The sequence below is a fragment of the Pristiophorus japonicus genome, chromosome 9 (genome assembly GCF_044704955.1).
Source record: "Pristiophorus japonicus isolate sPriJap1 chromosome 9, sPriJap1.hap1, whole genome shotgun sequence".
In the NCBI taxonomy this organism is placed as follows: domain Eukaryota; kingdom Metazoa; phylum Chordata; class Chondrichthyes; family Pristiophoridae; genus Pristiophorus; species Pristiophorus japonicus.
In genome coordinates, this window is record NC_091985.1 from 117,684,486 (window position 1) to 117,702,129 (window position 17,644).

Consider the following 17,644-nt stretch of genomic DNA (forward strand, 5'->3'; position numbering starts at 1 on the left):
TGAATGTGAAGGAATTTTGTCAGAAGAATCTTGGGGACTAGCGTTGTAAGCTTCCTAGCCCTTTTCGACTGTGGGCTCCCCTGTAGGAATCTCTATTCTCAGCTTTATGCAGGAATAGAAAGACCAACAAAGCATGTCAAGCAGAACTGGTTATATCAGTAGGTTATTCTAGCCTAAATTATCCTATAATGTTCATTTTAAGTTGAAGTGAATAGCATAGATGCATTTAAGGGGAAGCTAGATAAACACATGAGAAAGGAATAGAAGGTTATGTTGATGGGGTGAGATGAAGGGTGGGAGGAGGCTCATGTGGGATATTAACACCAGCATGGACCTTGTTATGTATGTAAACCTGTAATTACCATGTCTAACCACCAGAGGGCGTATCCCCTGGAGTCCCAAGGGATTCCAGCACCTATATATAAGGAAGCCTCACAGGCTGGAGAGGCACTCAGATCTGTAATAAAGGACTACGGTCACTGAGCTTGCAGTATCTAGTCTAAGACTCTTTATTCAAGACATAACAACTGGCAACAAGATACAGATGACGAACCCCATCGCAACAATGGGCATCCTGGAGAAATTTTCAGAGGGAGATGATTGGGAAACCTTTGTGGGGCGACTTGACCAATACTTCATGGCCTATGAGCTGGAAGGAGAAGGGAATGCTGCCAAATGAAGGGTGATCCTCCTCACCGTTTGCGGGGCACCAACGTATGGCCTCATGAAAAACCTGCTTGCTCCAACAAAACCCACAGACAAGTCGTATGATGAGTTGTGCACACTGGTCCGGGAGCATCTAAACCTGAAGGAAAGCATTCTGATGGCGAGGTATCAGTTCTACATGTACAAGAGGTCTGAAGGCCAGGAAGTGGCGAGCTACATCGCCGAGCTAAGGCGCCTTGCAGGACATTGCGAACTTGAAGGACACTTGGAGCATATGCTCAGTGACTTCTTTGTACTTGGCATTGGCCATGAAGTAATACTTCGCAAACTTTTGACTGTAGAAACCCCAAACTTGAGTAAAGCCATAGTGATAGCCCAGGCGTTTATCTCCACCAGTGACAATACCAAACAAATTTTCCAGCATAATAGTGCTGCTGTAAGTACTGTGAACAAAGTAACGTTGTTTTCGAATCGAAATGTACATGGCAGGACTTGCATGCCTGTAGCTGCACGTCCACAGATGACTGAGTCCACCATCAAGGGTGGTGAATACAAAACAATTAACACCTTGTTGGCGCTGCAGGGGTGATCATTGATTCTATTCATGCCACTTCAAAGGATACGTTTGTAAAGGCTGTGGAACAACATATGTGCAGGCGAGCTGCAAACCCTGCTAATCCTGCAAACCACCATGTTGCAGAGGAGGATAGATCCATGGTGGATCATGATGAACCAGAGCCTCAGACCGAGGAGGCAGAGGTATATGGGGTGCACACACTTACCACAAAGTGTCCCCCAATAATGCTGAAGGTTGAATTAAATGGACTCCCGGTGTCCATGGAGCTGGACACGGGCGCAAGCCAGTCCATAATGAGTAAAAAGACTTTCGATAAGTTGTGGTGCAACAAGGCTTCAAGGCCAGTCCTGACTCCCATTCGTACCAAACTTGGAACGCACACAAAGGAACTGATTCCCATAATTGGCAGTGCTACCGTAAAGGTCTCCTACGATGGAGTGGTGCATGATTTACCACTCAGGGTGGTACCAGGCGATGGCCTCACGCTGTTCGGCAGGAGCTGACTGGGAAAGATACGCTGGAACTGGGACGACGTCAGAGCGCTTTCGTCCGTCGACGACACCTCATGTGCCCAGGTCCTAAGCAAGTTCCCCGCGCTGTTTGAACCAGGCATCGGGAAGTTCCAAGGAGCAAAAGTGCAGATCCATTTGATTCCGGGGGCGCGACCCATCCATCACAAGGCGAGAGTGGTACCTTACATGATGAGAGAGAGGGTGGAGATCGAACTGGACAGGCTGCAATGAGAGGGCATCATTTCGCCGATCGAATTCAATGAGTGGGCCTGTCCGATTGTTCCAGTCCTCAAGGGAGACGGCACCGTCAGAATCTGTGGTGATTACAAAGTAACTATCAATTGTTTCTCTCTGCAGGATCAATACCCGCTACCAAAGGCAGACGACCTATTTGCTACGCTGGCGGGAGGGAAAACGTTCACAAAACTGGACTTGACCTCGGCCTACATGACGCAGGAGCTGGAGGAATCTTCGAAAGGCCTCACCTGCAACAACAGGCACAAAGGTCTTTTCATTTACAACAGATGCCCATTTGGGATTCGATCGGCTGCGGCGATATTCCAGAGGAACATGGAAAGCTTGCTGAAGTTGGCCCCGCGCACCGTGGTCTTCCAGGACGACATCTTGGTTACAGGTCGGGACACCGTCGAGCACCTGCAGAACCTGGAGGAGGTTCTTAGTCGGCTTAATCATGTGGGGCTCAGGCTAAAATGCTCGAAGTGCGTTTTCCTGGCGCCTGAAGTGGACTTCCTGGGGAGAAGAATCGCGGTGGACAGCATCAGGCCCACTGATTGAAAGACGGAGGCAATCAAAAACGCACCAAGACCACAGAACGTGACGGAGCTGCGGTCGTTTCTAGGACTCCTGAACTATTTTGGTAACTTCTTACCGGGTCTTAGCACATTGTTAGAACCCCTGCACTCTTTACTGCGTAAGGGAGATGAATGGGCACGGGGTAAAAGCCAAGAAAATGCCTTTGAGAAAGCTAGGAAGCTGTTATGTTCAAACAAATTGCTTGTGTTGTACGATCCATGTAAGTGTTTGGTACTAGCATGTGAGGCGTCATCGTACAGGGTCGGGTGTGTATTGTAACAAGCTAATGAATTTGGGAAATTGCAACCGGTTGCTTACGCATCCAGAAGTCTGCCTAAGGCCAGTATGATCGAAAAAGAAGCGTTAGTGTGTGTTTACGGGGTAAAGAAAATGCATCAATATCTGTTCGGGCTCAAATTTGAATTGGAAACCGACCGTAAGCTGCTTTTCTGAAAATAAGGGGATGAATACGAATGCTTCGGCCCGCATCCAGAGATGGGCGCTCACGTTGTTCGCATACAACTACGTCATCCGCCACAGAAAACTGTGCCGATGCTCTCAGTAGGCTACCATTGCCCACCACTGGGGTGGAGATGGTACAGCCTGCAGATCTAGTTATGGTAATGAAGCATTCGAGAGTGAGCAATCACCTGTTACCGCCCGACAGATTAGAATCTGGATGAGCCAGAACCCCTTACTGTCCTTAGTAAAAAAAACAGTGTGCTCCACGGGAGTTGGTCTAGTGTCCCGTTAGAGATGCAGGAAGAAATAAAACCGTACCAGCGGAGCAAAGATGATACGTCCATACAGGCAGACTGCCTCCTATAGGGTAAGCGGGTAATTGTGCCAAAAATGGTCTGGGACACTTTCATTAGTGATCTCCACAGTACCCACCCAGGCATTGTAATGATGAAAGCGATAGCCAGATCCCACATGTGGTGGCCCGGTATCGATGCAGACTTAGAGTCCTGTGTGCACAAATGTAATACATGTTCCCAGTTAAGCAATGCACCCAGGGAGGCGCCACTAAGTTTATGGTCTTGGCCCTCCAAACTGTGGTCTAGGGTTCATGTCGACTATGCAGGCCCTTTCTTGGAAAAAATGTTTTTAATGGTTTTAAATGCGTACTCCAAGTGGATTGAATGTGTGATAATGTCGGCAAGCACGTCCGCTGCCACCATTGAAAGCCTACGGGCCATGTTTGCCATGCACGGCCTGCCTGATATCCTTGTAAGTGACAAGGGGCCGTGCTTTACCAGTGCCGAGTTCAAGGAATTCATAACCCGCAACGGGGTCAAACATGTCACACCTGCCCCGTTTAAGCCAGCGTCCGACGGTCAGACAGAACAAGCAGAGCTTGAAGAGGGTAACTGAAGGCTCACTGCAGACTCGCTTATCCCGAGTCCTGCTTAATTACCGCACAAGACCCCACTCACTCACCGGAGTCCCACCCGCTGAACTGCTCAGGAAAAGGGCACTTAAGACAAGGCTCTCGTTAGTCCACCCTGATCTACACGAACAGGTAGAGAGCAGGCGGCTTCAACAGAATACATATGATCGTGCAAATGCGTCACGAGAAATTGAAGTAAATGATCTGTATTTGTGTTGAACTATGGACAAGGTCCCAAGTGGATTGCTGGCACTGTTTTGGCCAAAGAGGGGAGTAGGGTGTTTGTGGTCAAACTAGCAAATGGACTCACCTGCAGAAAACACTTGGACCAAACCAAACTCAGATTTACGGACTATCCAGGACAACCCACAATAGACTCTACCTTTTTGGACCCTCCAACACACAAACAAGTGGCAACCAACCCAGCGGTTGACCACGAAGCAGAACCCATCACCCCCAACAGTCCAGTAAGGCCAGCTGCGCAGCAGCCCAGCGAAGGCACAACAAACGACTCACCAACACCAGCATTTGCACCGAGACGATCAACCAGGGAAAGGATAGCCCCAGATTGACTCACATTGTAAATAGTTACACTATTGACTTTGTTTGTGTGTGTGTATGGTGGGGGTGGGGCGGGGGGGGCGGTATGTAAACCTGTAATTACCATGTCTAACCACTAGAGGGCTTATTCCCTGGAGTCCCAAGGGATCCCACACTGGGAAGCTGTAATTTTAGATTTTGTTTATCTAAAAAAAAAATCATAAAAATGAGTGGACTAATTGACATCACTTGCTATAGTGTAGTCATGTTTCTTACCTGATACAAGGGTTGTTCTGTGTAGCAAGTTGTAATAAATGACTGTTGTTACTGTCTGACCCAGAAGAAGAATTCCTGCCCTTTGGTCTTTCAGCTTTCAATGATGCAGGTTCAGCATTGTCTCCCATCAAAGGATCTCCTCTTTGTAAGGCCTCCAAAGTTTCTGGGAATATCGGGAGAATGAGAAAAAGTATTTAAAGATTAATTTAAAACATAAATATATGCAGAAAATGCAGGAAATACTCAGCGGGGAGGCAGCATCTGTGGAAAGGGAAACAGACTTAACGTTTCAGGCCTTTCGTCAGAACTGGAAAATGTTAGAGATGTAACTGGTAAGCAAGTACAGAGGAAGGGAAAAGGAGATAGAGGAAAGAACAAAAGGGAAGGTGTGTGGAGGGTAGGAGAGATTAAATGAACACCAGAATTACCAGCACCTGTTGTCTGAAAAAAAATGGGAGCAGAGGTTATGATCTGAAATTGCTGAACTCGATGTTGAATCCGGAAAGTTGTAAAGTGCCTAACTGAAAGATGAGGTTACTCTTCCTCAAGCTTCACTGGAACCGCGTAGAAGGCCAAGGACAGAGGTCAGAGTGGGAGTGGGACAGAGAATTAAAATGGCAAACGATCGGAAGCGCAGAGTTACACTTGCGTACTGAATGGAGGTGTTCAGCAGAGCAATCACCGAATCTGCGCCTGGTCTCTCCAATGTAGAGGAGACCACATTGCGAGCAGCAAATTACAGTACATTTAAAGCAAAACTTGGGAGGACAACAGTATAAATAACTAGATTAAACAAAGCACCGGAGATATTTTGGAAGGTGTTCATAAAAACTCAAATAAAAATACTTTCTAAAATAATGAGTTTTTAATTTTCTTTAAACAAAGAGACTTATAGTGATTTTAAATTAACTGTTTTGATTTACTTTCAGAAGTAAATGGTGTTTGAGAAACCACCATTTCTAAAGTTATGTTTTAACTGGGTGCTGACAGTCACAAAAGGAAAGCTGGGATATATTATTAATTACTGTCCACCTAGTAATAAGACAATGAATACAGACTCCATCGACAACACCTTGATTCGTCATATCAACATAACTGACTACGAAGACATAATAATGGAAAGTTTGCTATGTAATCAAAAATGAGGCCTTTTTAATTAATAGTTACTACAAATTTAAATGAAAACCCAAAAGTGAATATTTTCATTTCCACATGCACTATATTAATTCCTTTTAACAAAAATAACTTTACTATAATTGTTAGGTAAATTCTTCTCATAGTTAATCTTGTCTACAAACAAAATGCACTCTCATTGTGTAAAATATGTATAATTTCTATTACTTCTATAAACTATAGCAAGCTTAAAGTAATACACAAGCCTGAGTCAGTTTGACAAACCAGGAGAGTCCCAGGTTCAGTCTACTCTGCACTGAGCTAGTGGTCTCAGTCAGGCAGTGGAGGGGCCATTAAAGTTGGCCTCAGAGCCAGGTAAGGAAGGGAAAATTGGGCAGGGTTCTGCTCCTGATTGCCATCTAGTGATCGCTCTGCTGGAGGTGTATGTGGAGAGTTGAGTGAGGACTGCATTGCACTCAGCTGTGATGCTGCCATGTTCGAATAGCCTACTGACACTCAATGTCTAGGATCAACACATGAAGAATGGACATTTAAGCGAGCTGCTGATGTGTAACTGATACCCATACAATCAAACTCCTGCAAGAAGTAAATGCTTTCAGGAAAGGAGGCGGAGAGAAAATTAGTCATATGGGGAAGGAATAAAAAAACTAAAACCTTGTGTAACTGGGAGATGTAGGGTCACCTGGGGTCCAGGTTTGAATTGAGCCAAGACTAATGGGGTTACGGTTTCTCGGCAAGTTTTAAGGATCCCATCTGAAATGCAGTCTCAATTTTATAACACGCAATCTCAACGCAGGGTGGATAATACAAAACTGCCCATAATTTAGCAACGTTACTCAATGGGGCTTAAAGATGACAGAGTATTGGAAGCTTAAGTATGCATCTGGTGGTCCTATATCTGACTTGGGAGCACTCAGTGCTGACACCAATGCCAAAAGTGGAAAAATATTTAATTCCCCAGCATGGACATTCTTTGTCTTGATGAGCACAAAAGCTCACAAAAAGGAATACATGATAAAATCATAAATTTACAATTATGTTTCATCCCCGGCCAGCTTGTAAGAATAAGGAAATATATAATTAAACAGTTTAGGTTTTGGAATGATTATGCAGTATTTCAGCATTATAGGGTTTTGGCAGGTACTTACAACAAACACCCTGCAAACATGTGAATTAAATACTCTTGAAATGTTAATAATGTCATAGCTGACTGACTGCACACCTAAAGTGTAAATTAATTTATACCACAATGCCTACATAAAGACTTTTGTCAATGTTAACACTCCAGCACTTGTTTGGAATGTGCGACATTGTACTTAAATTCAACAGCAGTACAAAAAATTAATTCAGGTTATATTGCTGGAGGCTCACATTTTATATGAAGCAAGGCAGAGTTTATTTGACTTTGATCTTTGTTTTTCGACAGTATATGTCACTGCTCAAGTACAATTATGACTCACTGTACCGATGATATTCAATGAGCCCATCTGCAAAAGGAGCAAGGAATCTGACAAGACCAAGTTATCTGTCAAGGTTGGAGAAAATCCAATAAAATGCCGTGTTCCAGGTACAGTTTTATTTTCCTTTTTAATCATTTGTTTCAGTTCCAGATGTGCAATTGGAAGAAAAGAATAAATAGGATCCCAGCCCTCTGCAGAAGCAGAGTCAATTCTGCTCCAAACTGTACAGCAGGAAACATGTTGTGCAACGCCCCTGGGAACTCCATCATGTTCATCACCACAAAGAGCTCCATCCAGTGACCAACCTAAGAAGTAGTAAACTCTCCTGTGGAAGAAGAATGGTGATCGGCACTGGGATTCAATGCTTTGCCAACTGATTGCCTCGAAGATGTTTTTTAAATTCTGTGGTAAATTACAATACGACTAAAGACAATTAATGTACAATTATTTAGACACGTAAATAGCTCATAACATGCGCATCTTTGAAAGGAATCCAGAAGATAATTAGAGCAAAGCACTTATTAAGATTTGTAAAAATAAAACAATATACATGTGATGCTGAAAAAAGTATTTTTCTATTTTGTGTTGTTGCATTAGATGGTGTAAAGGTGAAAGAGAAGCAGGTTATATGGCTTAAAAGCAGCGTAGAAAATTCATTCAATACTATACAGAAAATAGCCAAGCATCAGGCAATTTTCAGTACAATCCATGACCGGGTATTTGTAAATACAATCCTACCTTTCCCCCAAAAAGGTAGGAAAAAGGATTACCCTACATCCTGATGGATAAATGTACCTGAAGGTCCCAGGTTTGAACCATGGTCTGTGCTAAGTTAGCTGGTCTCAGTTAGAGTACTATTATGGTAGAGGTGATATAATTGAAAGCATTCATAAGAACATAAGAAATAGGAGCAGGAGTAGGCCATACGGCCCCTCGAGCCTGCTCCGCCATTTAATACGATCATGGCTGATCCGATCATGGACTCAGGTCCACTTCCCTGCCCGCTCCCCATAACCCCTTATCGGTTAAGAAACTGTCTATCTCTGTCTATCAATGTCCCAGCTTCCACAACTCGCTGAGGCAGTGAATTCCACAGATTTACAACTCTGAGAAGAAATTCCTCCTCATCTCAGTTTTAAATGGGCGGCCCCTTATTCTAAGATTATGCCCCCTAGTTCTAGTCTCCCCAATCAGTGGAAACATCCTCTCTGCATCCACCTTGTCAAGCCCCCTCATAATCTTAGACGTTTCGATAAGATCACCTCATTCTTCTGAATTCCAATGAGTAGAGGCCCAACCTATTCAACCTTTCCTCATGTCAACCCCCTCATCTCTGGAATCAACCTAGTGAACCTTCTCTGAACTGCCTCCAAAGCAAGTATATCCTTTCTTAAATATGGAAACCAAAACTGTACGCAGTATTCCAAGTGTGGCCTCACCAATACCCTGTATACGTGTAGCAAGACTTCCCTGCTTTTATACTCCATCCCCTTTGCAATAAAGGCCAAGATTCAATTGGCCTTCCTGATCACATGCTGTACCTGCATACTAACCTTTTGTGTTTCATGCACAAGTACCCCCAAGTCCCACTGTACTGCAGTACTTTGCAATTTTTCTCCATTTAAATAATAACTTGCTCTTCCATTTTTTCTGCCAAAGTGCATAACCTCTCACTTTCCAACATTATACTCCATTTGCCAAATTTTTGCCCACTCACTTAGCCTGTCTATGTCATTTTGCAGGTTTTCCTCCCATCTTTGTATCATCAGCAAACTTGCCTACATTACACTCAGTCCCTTTTTCCAAGTCGTTAATGCAGATTGTAAATAGTAACTGTGGCACCCCACTAGTTACTGATTGCCAACCCGAGAATGAACCATTTATCCCGATTCTCTGTTTCTCTTAGTTAGCCAATCCTCTATCCATCCCCAACTCTGTGAACTTTTATCTTGTGCAGTACCTTTTATGTGGCACCTTGTCAAATGCTTTCTGGAAGTCCAAATACACCACATCCACTGGTTCCCCTTTATCCACCCTGTTTGATATATCCTCAAAGAATTCCAGCTAATTTGTCAAACATGGCTTCCCCTTCATAAATCCATGCTGACTCTGCCTGACTGAATAATGTTTTTCCAAATGTCCTGCTACTGCTTCTTTAATATTAGACTCCAACATCTTCCCAACCACAGATGTTAGGCTAACTGGTCTATATTTTCCTGCTTTCTGTCTCCCTCCTTTCTTGAATAGGGGTGTTACATTTGCGTTTTTCCAATCTGCTGGGACCGCCCCAGAATCCAGGGAATTTTGGTAAATTACAACCAATGCATCCACTATCCCTGTTGCTACTTCTCTTAACACCATAGGATGCAAGCCACCAGGTCCAGGGGATTTATCCGTATTTAGTCCCATTATCTTACTGAGTGCCACCTCCTTAGTGATTCCTGATCTAATGAAAATTAAAACCAGCCAATGTGACCATTCCTGATTGCATTTTTCAATAAAAATCATTATATACCAATGTGGATGTCATAAGAACGTATGAAACGGTGGGGAGAGGAATGGCCATTTGACTCACAGAGCCCGTTATCTCCAAATGAGATACCTTCATTTAAGTAAGCAGCATGTCTTTTGTTTTGCCATCATGAGTTATGTGGTGACATAAGGTGACAGGGATGTTCCTGGAGCAAGCCCATTAATTTTCATTTTATTGCAAGTGCAGATGCAAAATGGTGAGACTCAATTATGTCAAAATATATTGCTGAAACTAATATATCTCCCAACAAGGAAAAGATAATCTGATTACGTTTAAAAACAAACACTTTGCACATGTACAGTTTGCAGTACTTTGAGGATTCTTAAATTACTTATATTGCTGAGGGAGGCAATTAAAATTAAGTAAAACTTTCAAAAAACTAAGCTGTAAATCTCCTCTATTATGTCCTGAATTATGAGTCACTTTAGTGCTCCAAAACCTATTTATTCATCTATCTATGACTACATTTGTCCTCGTAACCTTCAATTCCATTTCTAGTCGAGTGAGAACAGGATTGGCCTTGGTTGTGATGCCACTGCCATCAGCCCCCACATGGTTGAAAAGCCTGTCAACACTCACTGTCTGGCTCCTACACAAGAATGACTGCTTGGGCAAGGTATTAGAAGGCTACTGGTGGCTGTAGTCCAGCTGGAGATAGTGTCTTAGAAAAAGAAGAGGAAAAATAGAAAGAAAGGCCAAGGGAGTGCTCTCTATAAAGTGTTTGTTTTTAAACGTAATCAGATTATCTTTTGCTTGTTGGGAGATATATCAGTTTCAGCAATATATTTTGACATAATTGAGTCTCACCATTTTGCATCTGCACTTGCAATAAAATGAAAATTAATGGGCTTGCTCCAGGAACATCCCTGTCACCTTATGTCACCACATAACTCATGATGGCAAAACAAAAGACATGCTGCTAAATGAAGGTATCTCCTAACAGGCAGAATATGTACTGGTAGCCTTTTTAATGGAAGAGATGGAGGCATATTTGTGATCCACAGAGCACTCCCATAGCCTTCCCATCTCCTTTAATAACTCAAAATGTTAAGTTCTATCCTTAGGAAACCTGATAGATATCAGGTCAAAATTGGTTAATTGGAAAATTACCATCCACCAACAGTTCAGAAAAAACTTGCAGTTTCTACTTATGCTATTAAGAATAACAAATTCAAAAAATATGCTAATTAGATCTACTTTAAATATGCAGTTAGGTGAATATAAAATAGACACTTTCTAATAAGTCAAATTTAGTAGAGTCATAGTACACTGTATTACAGTCATAGTACACAGACACAGTTGAACACTGAGGTAGAAAAATATGCACACAGTGGAATTCAAATCTGTCCTTTGTGAAGTTCCAACCATCATTTATCTTTTAGTTGCTCATGTAGATGAGCCCCTTGGCTACATTTTCATAAGGCACAACTCGATTCCTACATTGCCTCAGAAGAATTGAAAATCTCTGCTCCCAACACACACATTTTCAGATGCAGGCAAGTAAGTAAGCTTGCTGGATTTTTTGTAAGAGCCACTAAATTGGCTCAGTCACAAATACTGACAGCACTAATATGTAGAAATCTTAAAGTTAATCTGTAACTAAATCCTCCCTTGAATGAATCACAAGACTGGAATTCAAACTCTGATCTTCAATTGGAAATCAGTCTTCAAATAACCTTTTCCCGTTCCTAACAATCCTTAAATTCTTATTCTCAACTCAAAAACGCTTGCTGTTTGTGGGCATCTGTGAAACTATACACTTTAAAAAATATCAGAACATAAAACCCAGGAAGGAAAATGTAACTTTTCTTGAATAAAATTCTAATATATCAAAAAGCGTGTTAACTTATTTTTAAGTAAGACATGGTAATATGTTGATACAGAGCTTAAATAGAGGGATTATTACAAATTAGCTGATGGGAAAGGTGGTGTATTTAAGGATCACGGTAAGAAATAAATCTTCCTGCTGATCACTTGATCTATTTTACCGTACTACTCATCATAGGCGGTCCCTCGAACGAGGATGACTTGCTTCCACCAGTTCACAGATGTTTCGATGAAGGACCCGATGTCCCAGTCCTGAACTCCAAGTGAGGGGGTGGAAGATGCCTGTGCGTGAATTTTTTTTTAACGTGTGGTGACCATTGCACACCAATCACCTCACGGGCTTGACAAAACTAGGTCTTGGTCCAGTGGCAAGGATTAACCAAGACGACTGGAGACCTGCTCTGCTGCACGGACCTAGTGCGCACACATATCGCAGTGTGGGCTGGCCAGTGCTGCCCCTGGGCCCTCGGCTCTTCTGGGCCTCGTATCCTCATCTGTTGCACCTCCGCCACGATCTCACGCTGCTCATCCGCCCCGCCCTTCCCACTCCTCTGTAACTGGGCTCTGCCGATGTTCCTGCCCACGCTCCAAAACGGCGACCAGGGTTTTGATGACGTCACCCAATCGCCCATCTAAAATCGGCGCACACTTGGAGCAGCACGCGCTGGAGGTTGAAGTGGTATGCTGCTCCAGCTCTTTTATAGCCCGACCTGCAGAGCTGTTCTCTCACAGGTCGGGGGGGCCACGATGTCCCAGGCCCGTCGATCCAACTCTTTTATAGCCCGACCTGCAGAGTTGTTCTCTCACAGGTTGGGGGGGCCACGATTCTTATAGAACCCAGTACAATCACAGCTCCCAGTGCTGACGCAGCTGCATTGACTGACATGGAGGACTGCATTGATACCTTGACTGTAGCCAACTGCAAGTAAACAGCCGATTACATATTCAGTTGGACAGCTTAATGATCTTCTAATGGGGTGCTTAAACTAAAGCAAAGAGGCCAACTATAACACAGTCTGGCTGAATGGCTATATGAGCATTGGGTGACAAAAAAATACATTTATTTCCTTTAAGCTCACAACAACGATGTTATTTGGACACAAGGCTATAGTCTGGACCCACTGAGAGAAATAATTTTGTATATTTAAAAAAAATGAAATCCAGAGCAGCATTTGCCCAAGTTAGATCTATCACAATTAGCACTGAATTGGAAAATCAGAACCGGGATAGTAATGTCATTTCTGACTTATTTCTGCCACTTTGACAGTAACCACTCACTGACATGAAAATAGATTTTCCGTTGTGGTGATCATTACTACGAAGAACAAATTGTGAGGGGGGGCAAATAAAATTTAAATATATGAAGTGGAATACCAATTGGAAAAACTAAACCTTAATATCTATTTTATGTTATTTTTAATAATACAAAGTAATAATGCATTTTGGAGGACTGTTGCCACATTGCAATAACATCTTGTATTGAAAGCGTTAAGCACAACATTGAAATGCATAAACCTTTTTTCCAATTTCAATAAGCACCATCTACCTTTCACCATAAACCTGAGGAATAAAGGCAACACAATCTATTTAGTACCAACCTTACTGCAATTAGTTTCATCGTGACTAAAAAGTAGTTAATTATTTTACCTGTATAAACATACTTGACAAAATAACTTCAATATCCATCAAAAAAAAGAATTTCCCCACTGTTATGAATTTGGGACTGCTTAGCTTAAATAGTCTCTCTGCATCCTGTGTTATAACCCAGGGCACAACCACTCTCCCTAAGTCCCCTGTATTTCACAGACTTTTGCCACTCTACAGTATCCTGTTTCCACAAACCTGACTGGCATCCTTGGCATTCTTAAAGGGTCCTCACTCTGCGTCAAAGGGCCTATCCCTCTCACAGACCAACAGGTTCAAAGTGTTTTCCAGCACTGTGGTGAAAGATAACTTTTAAATACTCAGACAAATTATTGTTTGGTTTCTGGTAAATACTAATTCTGATTAGCAAATGAAACTACCTATCATCTAGGAGCCTTTAAAAAAAACTTGCACAAATGCACTTTGCCTTTAAAGACAAGCATTCTATTTCCAACTCGCGTCGTTGGAAAAATAGTCAAACGTGACACTCAGCCTTATTAAAACGTACTCCGTTTTAAAGTTTACAAAGTATTTGAATGAACCATTGGAATTACAATTATGAAGACTTGGATCTTTCTGGCAGTCTAGAAATCCCACCATTTGATCAGCTTTAGAAAGTAAAATCTTAAGTCTCTGATACAGTATTGACGGACAGTGTAAACAATTCTCACAAAAAGTATGCAGAGACAAAATTGTGAAACATATTTATTATATATTACAAGAATGAACAGCTGTAAATGCAAACATGCAAATATCAGATCATGCACAATTTATGATCATGAACTCTATCCAGCTTGTTTAATCTGAGGAAGGTGAATAACCACATGTAAAACTTCCAGAAAGTCTTGCTTGAGGCTTATTAGCTCTGTACTCTTATCCTTGTGTTCTACTCTCACAGCAGAAGTTAAATAACATGTTTACATGCATATTATCAATGCCTTTCAGCAATTTTACAGCCCTGATTGTGCCCCTCTCAATTTTCTTCAATGAAAACAATTTGAAATGAATTCTGTGTGCCTTTCCTCATAAATTAAGAGGGTCCCAAGTCCTAGGGTTATTGCTCTCACTCTTCTCAACTCTTCCAAACATCCAACCAGGGTGAGCAAACTCTCCTTCACAACTTAGTAGTATTTCTTAAATAGTTTTCAGCATTACTCCTAAAGACAATGGGTTGATTTCTAAACAGTTGGCTCAAATCAAATGGGTTAATCAAAAATAGTGATTAGAACCAATTTTAACTTCAGGTTGATTATGGGAGGGTGTTGAGCAGAGGGTGCCCATCTCCTGACTTTATTGCCGATGAAAAAATGCTGGTATAATTTGAAAGTCAGGTCCCAAGTACAATGAAGCCAGGTAATCTCACTGCTTGGGTTTTGTAGCAAATATTGTATAACTTCAGCCAAGCGCAAAGCCATAGTCAAAAAAAAGTGTCAGTGTAATGCATTGGACTGCTTGAGAACTTCTTAAATTTAGTGTGAAATCTTTCTCAGGTTAGCAGAAAGCAAACTCTCTCATAGCATTATAGATTATCTATCTGGATATGGTGCTGAACCTGTTGAACATTACAGTTGAACTTTTCCTAAAGAGCAGAAAGCAGATTTGAGAATAAAAGATCTTGAGTAGGACAATAATAACGTCAATAAGACCTGCTTGTACAAGGAAAGCTTGTATACAAATACTAGGAAATAAACAATGAGAGGAGTCCTTCTATGGTGCCCACCTTCAAAGAATAGTGACATGAAACATCATTAAGAGCTCAGCCAGTACTATTTTTTGGCAGCTAAACTTTAGCTTCTTGCTGAACAGAAATATTTTCTTCTTGTAATTGTAAAATATTCATTCCAGTCTGAGTAGATTATAAAGCTTGTCAAAAATACTCCACTATGACAGTTATTATTGAGGTTAGGAAGTCTCTGAGGCGATGGCCGGAAACAAAAAACTATCCTATCTTAAAGGTAAAAGTCAGCATACAAACATGTGAAGCCACCTGTATCCCTCAAGGCTTCCTTGTAGATTGCACTCTTCAAAGATTTGAAACCTCGAACACTTCAAACAGATTTCAGTCAACACAGCAATATGCAAGGTACAAGTCTGTGCAATGTTGGAAAACGACCCCTATATATTACAGACAAATACCGTCACATATGGCATTGGTCAACTTTTTGTTGATTTCTATATTTTCAATGATAATACAGTGTCTATGTTTGACAATTTCCACCTGAATCAAGAGAAAGTGCTATCAAATATGTTCTTGTGACTCTTCTCTGTTTGTCTTCAAAATATATTTCTGATTATTGTTTCTTTAGGTTCTAGCACCTACACTAGATCACAGACCAAGCAAGCGGCCGGGCCCGAGAGAGCGCGAACGACCCGGCCAGAGAGAGAGAGAGAACGACCCGGAGTGGGGGAGAGAGAGAGCGACACGGACCGAGCGAGAGAGAACAACACGAACCGAGAGTGAGAGAGAGCGACACGGAGTGAGAGAGAGAGAGAACGACCCAGACCGAGTGAGAGAGCGACCCGGACCGAGCGAGAGCGAGCGACCCGGACCGAGAGAGAGAGCGACCCGGACCGAGAGAGAGAGAGAGCGCGACCCGGACCGAGTGAGAGAGCGACCCAGACCGAGTGAGAGAGCGACCCGGCCCGAGTGAGAGAGTGACCCGAACCGAGAGAGAGAGAGAGCGACCCGGACCGAGAGAGAGAGAGTGACCCGGACCGAGAGAGAGAGCGACCCGGACCGAGAGAGAGAGAGAGAGCGCGACCCGGACCGAGAGAGAGAGCGATCCGGACCGAGAGAGAGAGCGACCCAGACCGAGAGAGAGAGCAACCCGGACCGAGAGAGAGCGCGACCCGGACCGAAAAAGAGAGAGCGACCCGGACCGAGAGAGAGAGAGAGAGAGGGAGAGAGAGGGAGAGTGACCCGGACCGAGAGAGAGCGACCCGGACCGAGAAAGAGAGAGAGAGAGCGATGAGGACCGAGGGAGAGAGAGAGGGAGCGACGCGGACCGAGTGAGAGAGAGAGAGAGGGAGAGCGACCTGGACAGAGAGAAAGAGAGAGAGAGAGAGAGAGCGACCCGGACAGAGAGAGAGAGAGCGACCCGGACCGAGAGAGACCAACCCGGACCGAGAGAGCGACCTGGACAGAGAGAGAGAGAGAGAGAGAGCGACCCGGATAGAGAGAGAGAGAGCGACCCGGACCGAGAGAGAGACCAACCCGGACCGAGAGAGCGACCTGGACAGAGAGGGAGAGAGAGAGAGCGACCCGGACCGAGAGAGAGAGCAACCCGGATCGAGAGAGAGAGAGAGAGAAAGAGAGAGCGACCCAGACCGAGAGAGAGAGCGACCCAGACCGAGAGAGAGAAAGAGAGAGAGAGTGAGCGACCCAGACCGAGAGAGAGAGCGACCCGGACCGAGAGAGAGAGAGAGAGAGAGAGAGAGCGACCCAGACCGAGAGAGAGAGCGACCCGGACCGAGAGAGAGAGCGAGCGACCCGGACCAAGAGAGAGAGAGCGACCCGGACCGAGAGAGAGAGAGAGACCCGGACCGAGAGAGAGAGAGAGAGCGACGCGGACCGAGAGAGAGAGCAACCTGGACCGAGAGAGAGAGAGAGAGAGCGAACCGGACCAAGAGAGAGAGCAATCCGGACCGAGAGAGAGCGAGCGACCCGGAAAGAGAGAGTGCGACCCGGAAACAGAGAGAGAGAGCGACCCGGACCGAGAGAGAGAGAGAGCGAACCGGACCGAGAGAGAGAACGACCCGGACCGAGAGAGAGCGAGCGACCCGGACTGATAGAGAGAGAGAGAGAGCGATCTGGAACGAGAGAGAGAGCGACCCGGACCGAGAGAGAGAGAGAGAGAGAGAGAGAGAGAGACCGACCCGGACCGAGAGACAGAGAGAGCGAGCGACGTGGACCGAGAGAGAGCGACGTGGACCGAGAGAGAGAGAGAGAGCGAACCAGACCAAGAGGGAGAGAGAGCGACCCGGAGCGAGAGAGAGAGAGAGAGCGAACTGGACCGAGAGAGAGAGAGCGACCCGGACCGAGAGAGAGAGAGAGAGAGAGCAACCCGGAGAGAGAAAGCGACCCGGACCGAGAGAGAGAGAGCGACCCGGATCGAGAGAGAGAGAGAGAGCGACCCAGACAGTGAGAGAGAGAGCGACCCGGACCGAGAGAGTAACCCGGACCGAGGGAGAGAGCGACCTGGACAGAGAGAGAGCGACCCGGACAGAGAGAGAGAGAGCGTCCTGGACAGAGAGAGAGCGACCCGGACAGAG

The 17,644-nt window shown here is 44.2% G+C and overlaps 1 protein-coding gene across 9 annotated transcripts in view; it reads right to left on the minus strand.

The window, feature by feature from the left end:
• Positions 1–17,644, minus strand: part of wdpcp (WD repeat containing planar cell polarity effector) — a 363,747-nt gene that overhangs the window by 22,845 nt on the left and 323,258 nt on the right. For all 9 annotated transcript variants that reach the window (XR_011595032.1, XM_070889746.1, XM_070889749.1 and 6 more), the window contains one exon: positions 4,775–4,937. Coding sequence is in view for 8 of the 9 variants with exons in the window: in XM_070889746.1 (XP_070745847.1) it covers positions 4,775–4,937 (163 nt within the window). In the remaining variant the exon portion in view is untranslated. The remainder of the gene's footprint in view (positions 1–4,774; positions 4,938–17,644) is intronic.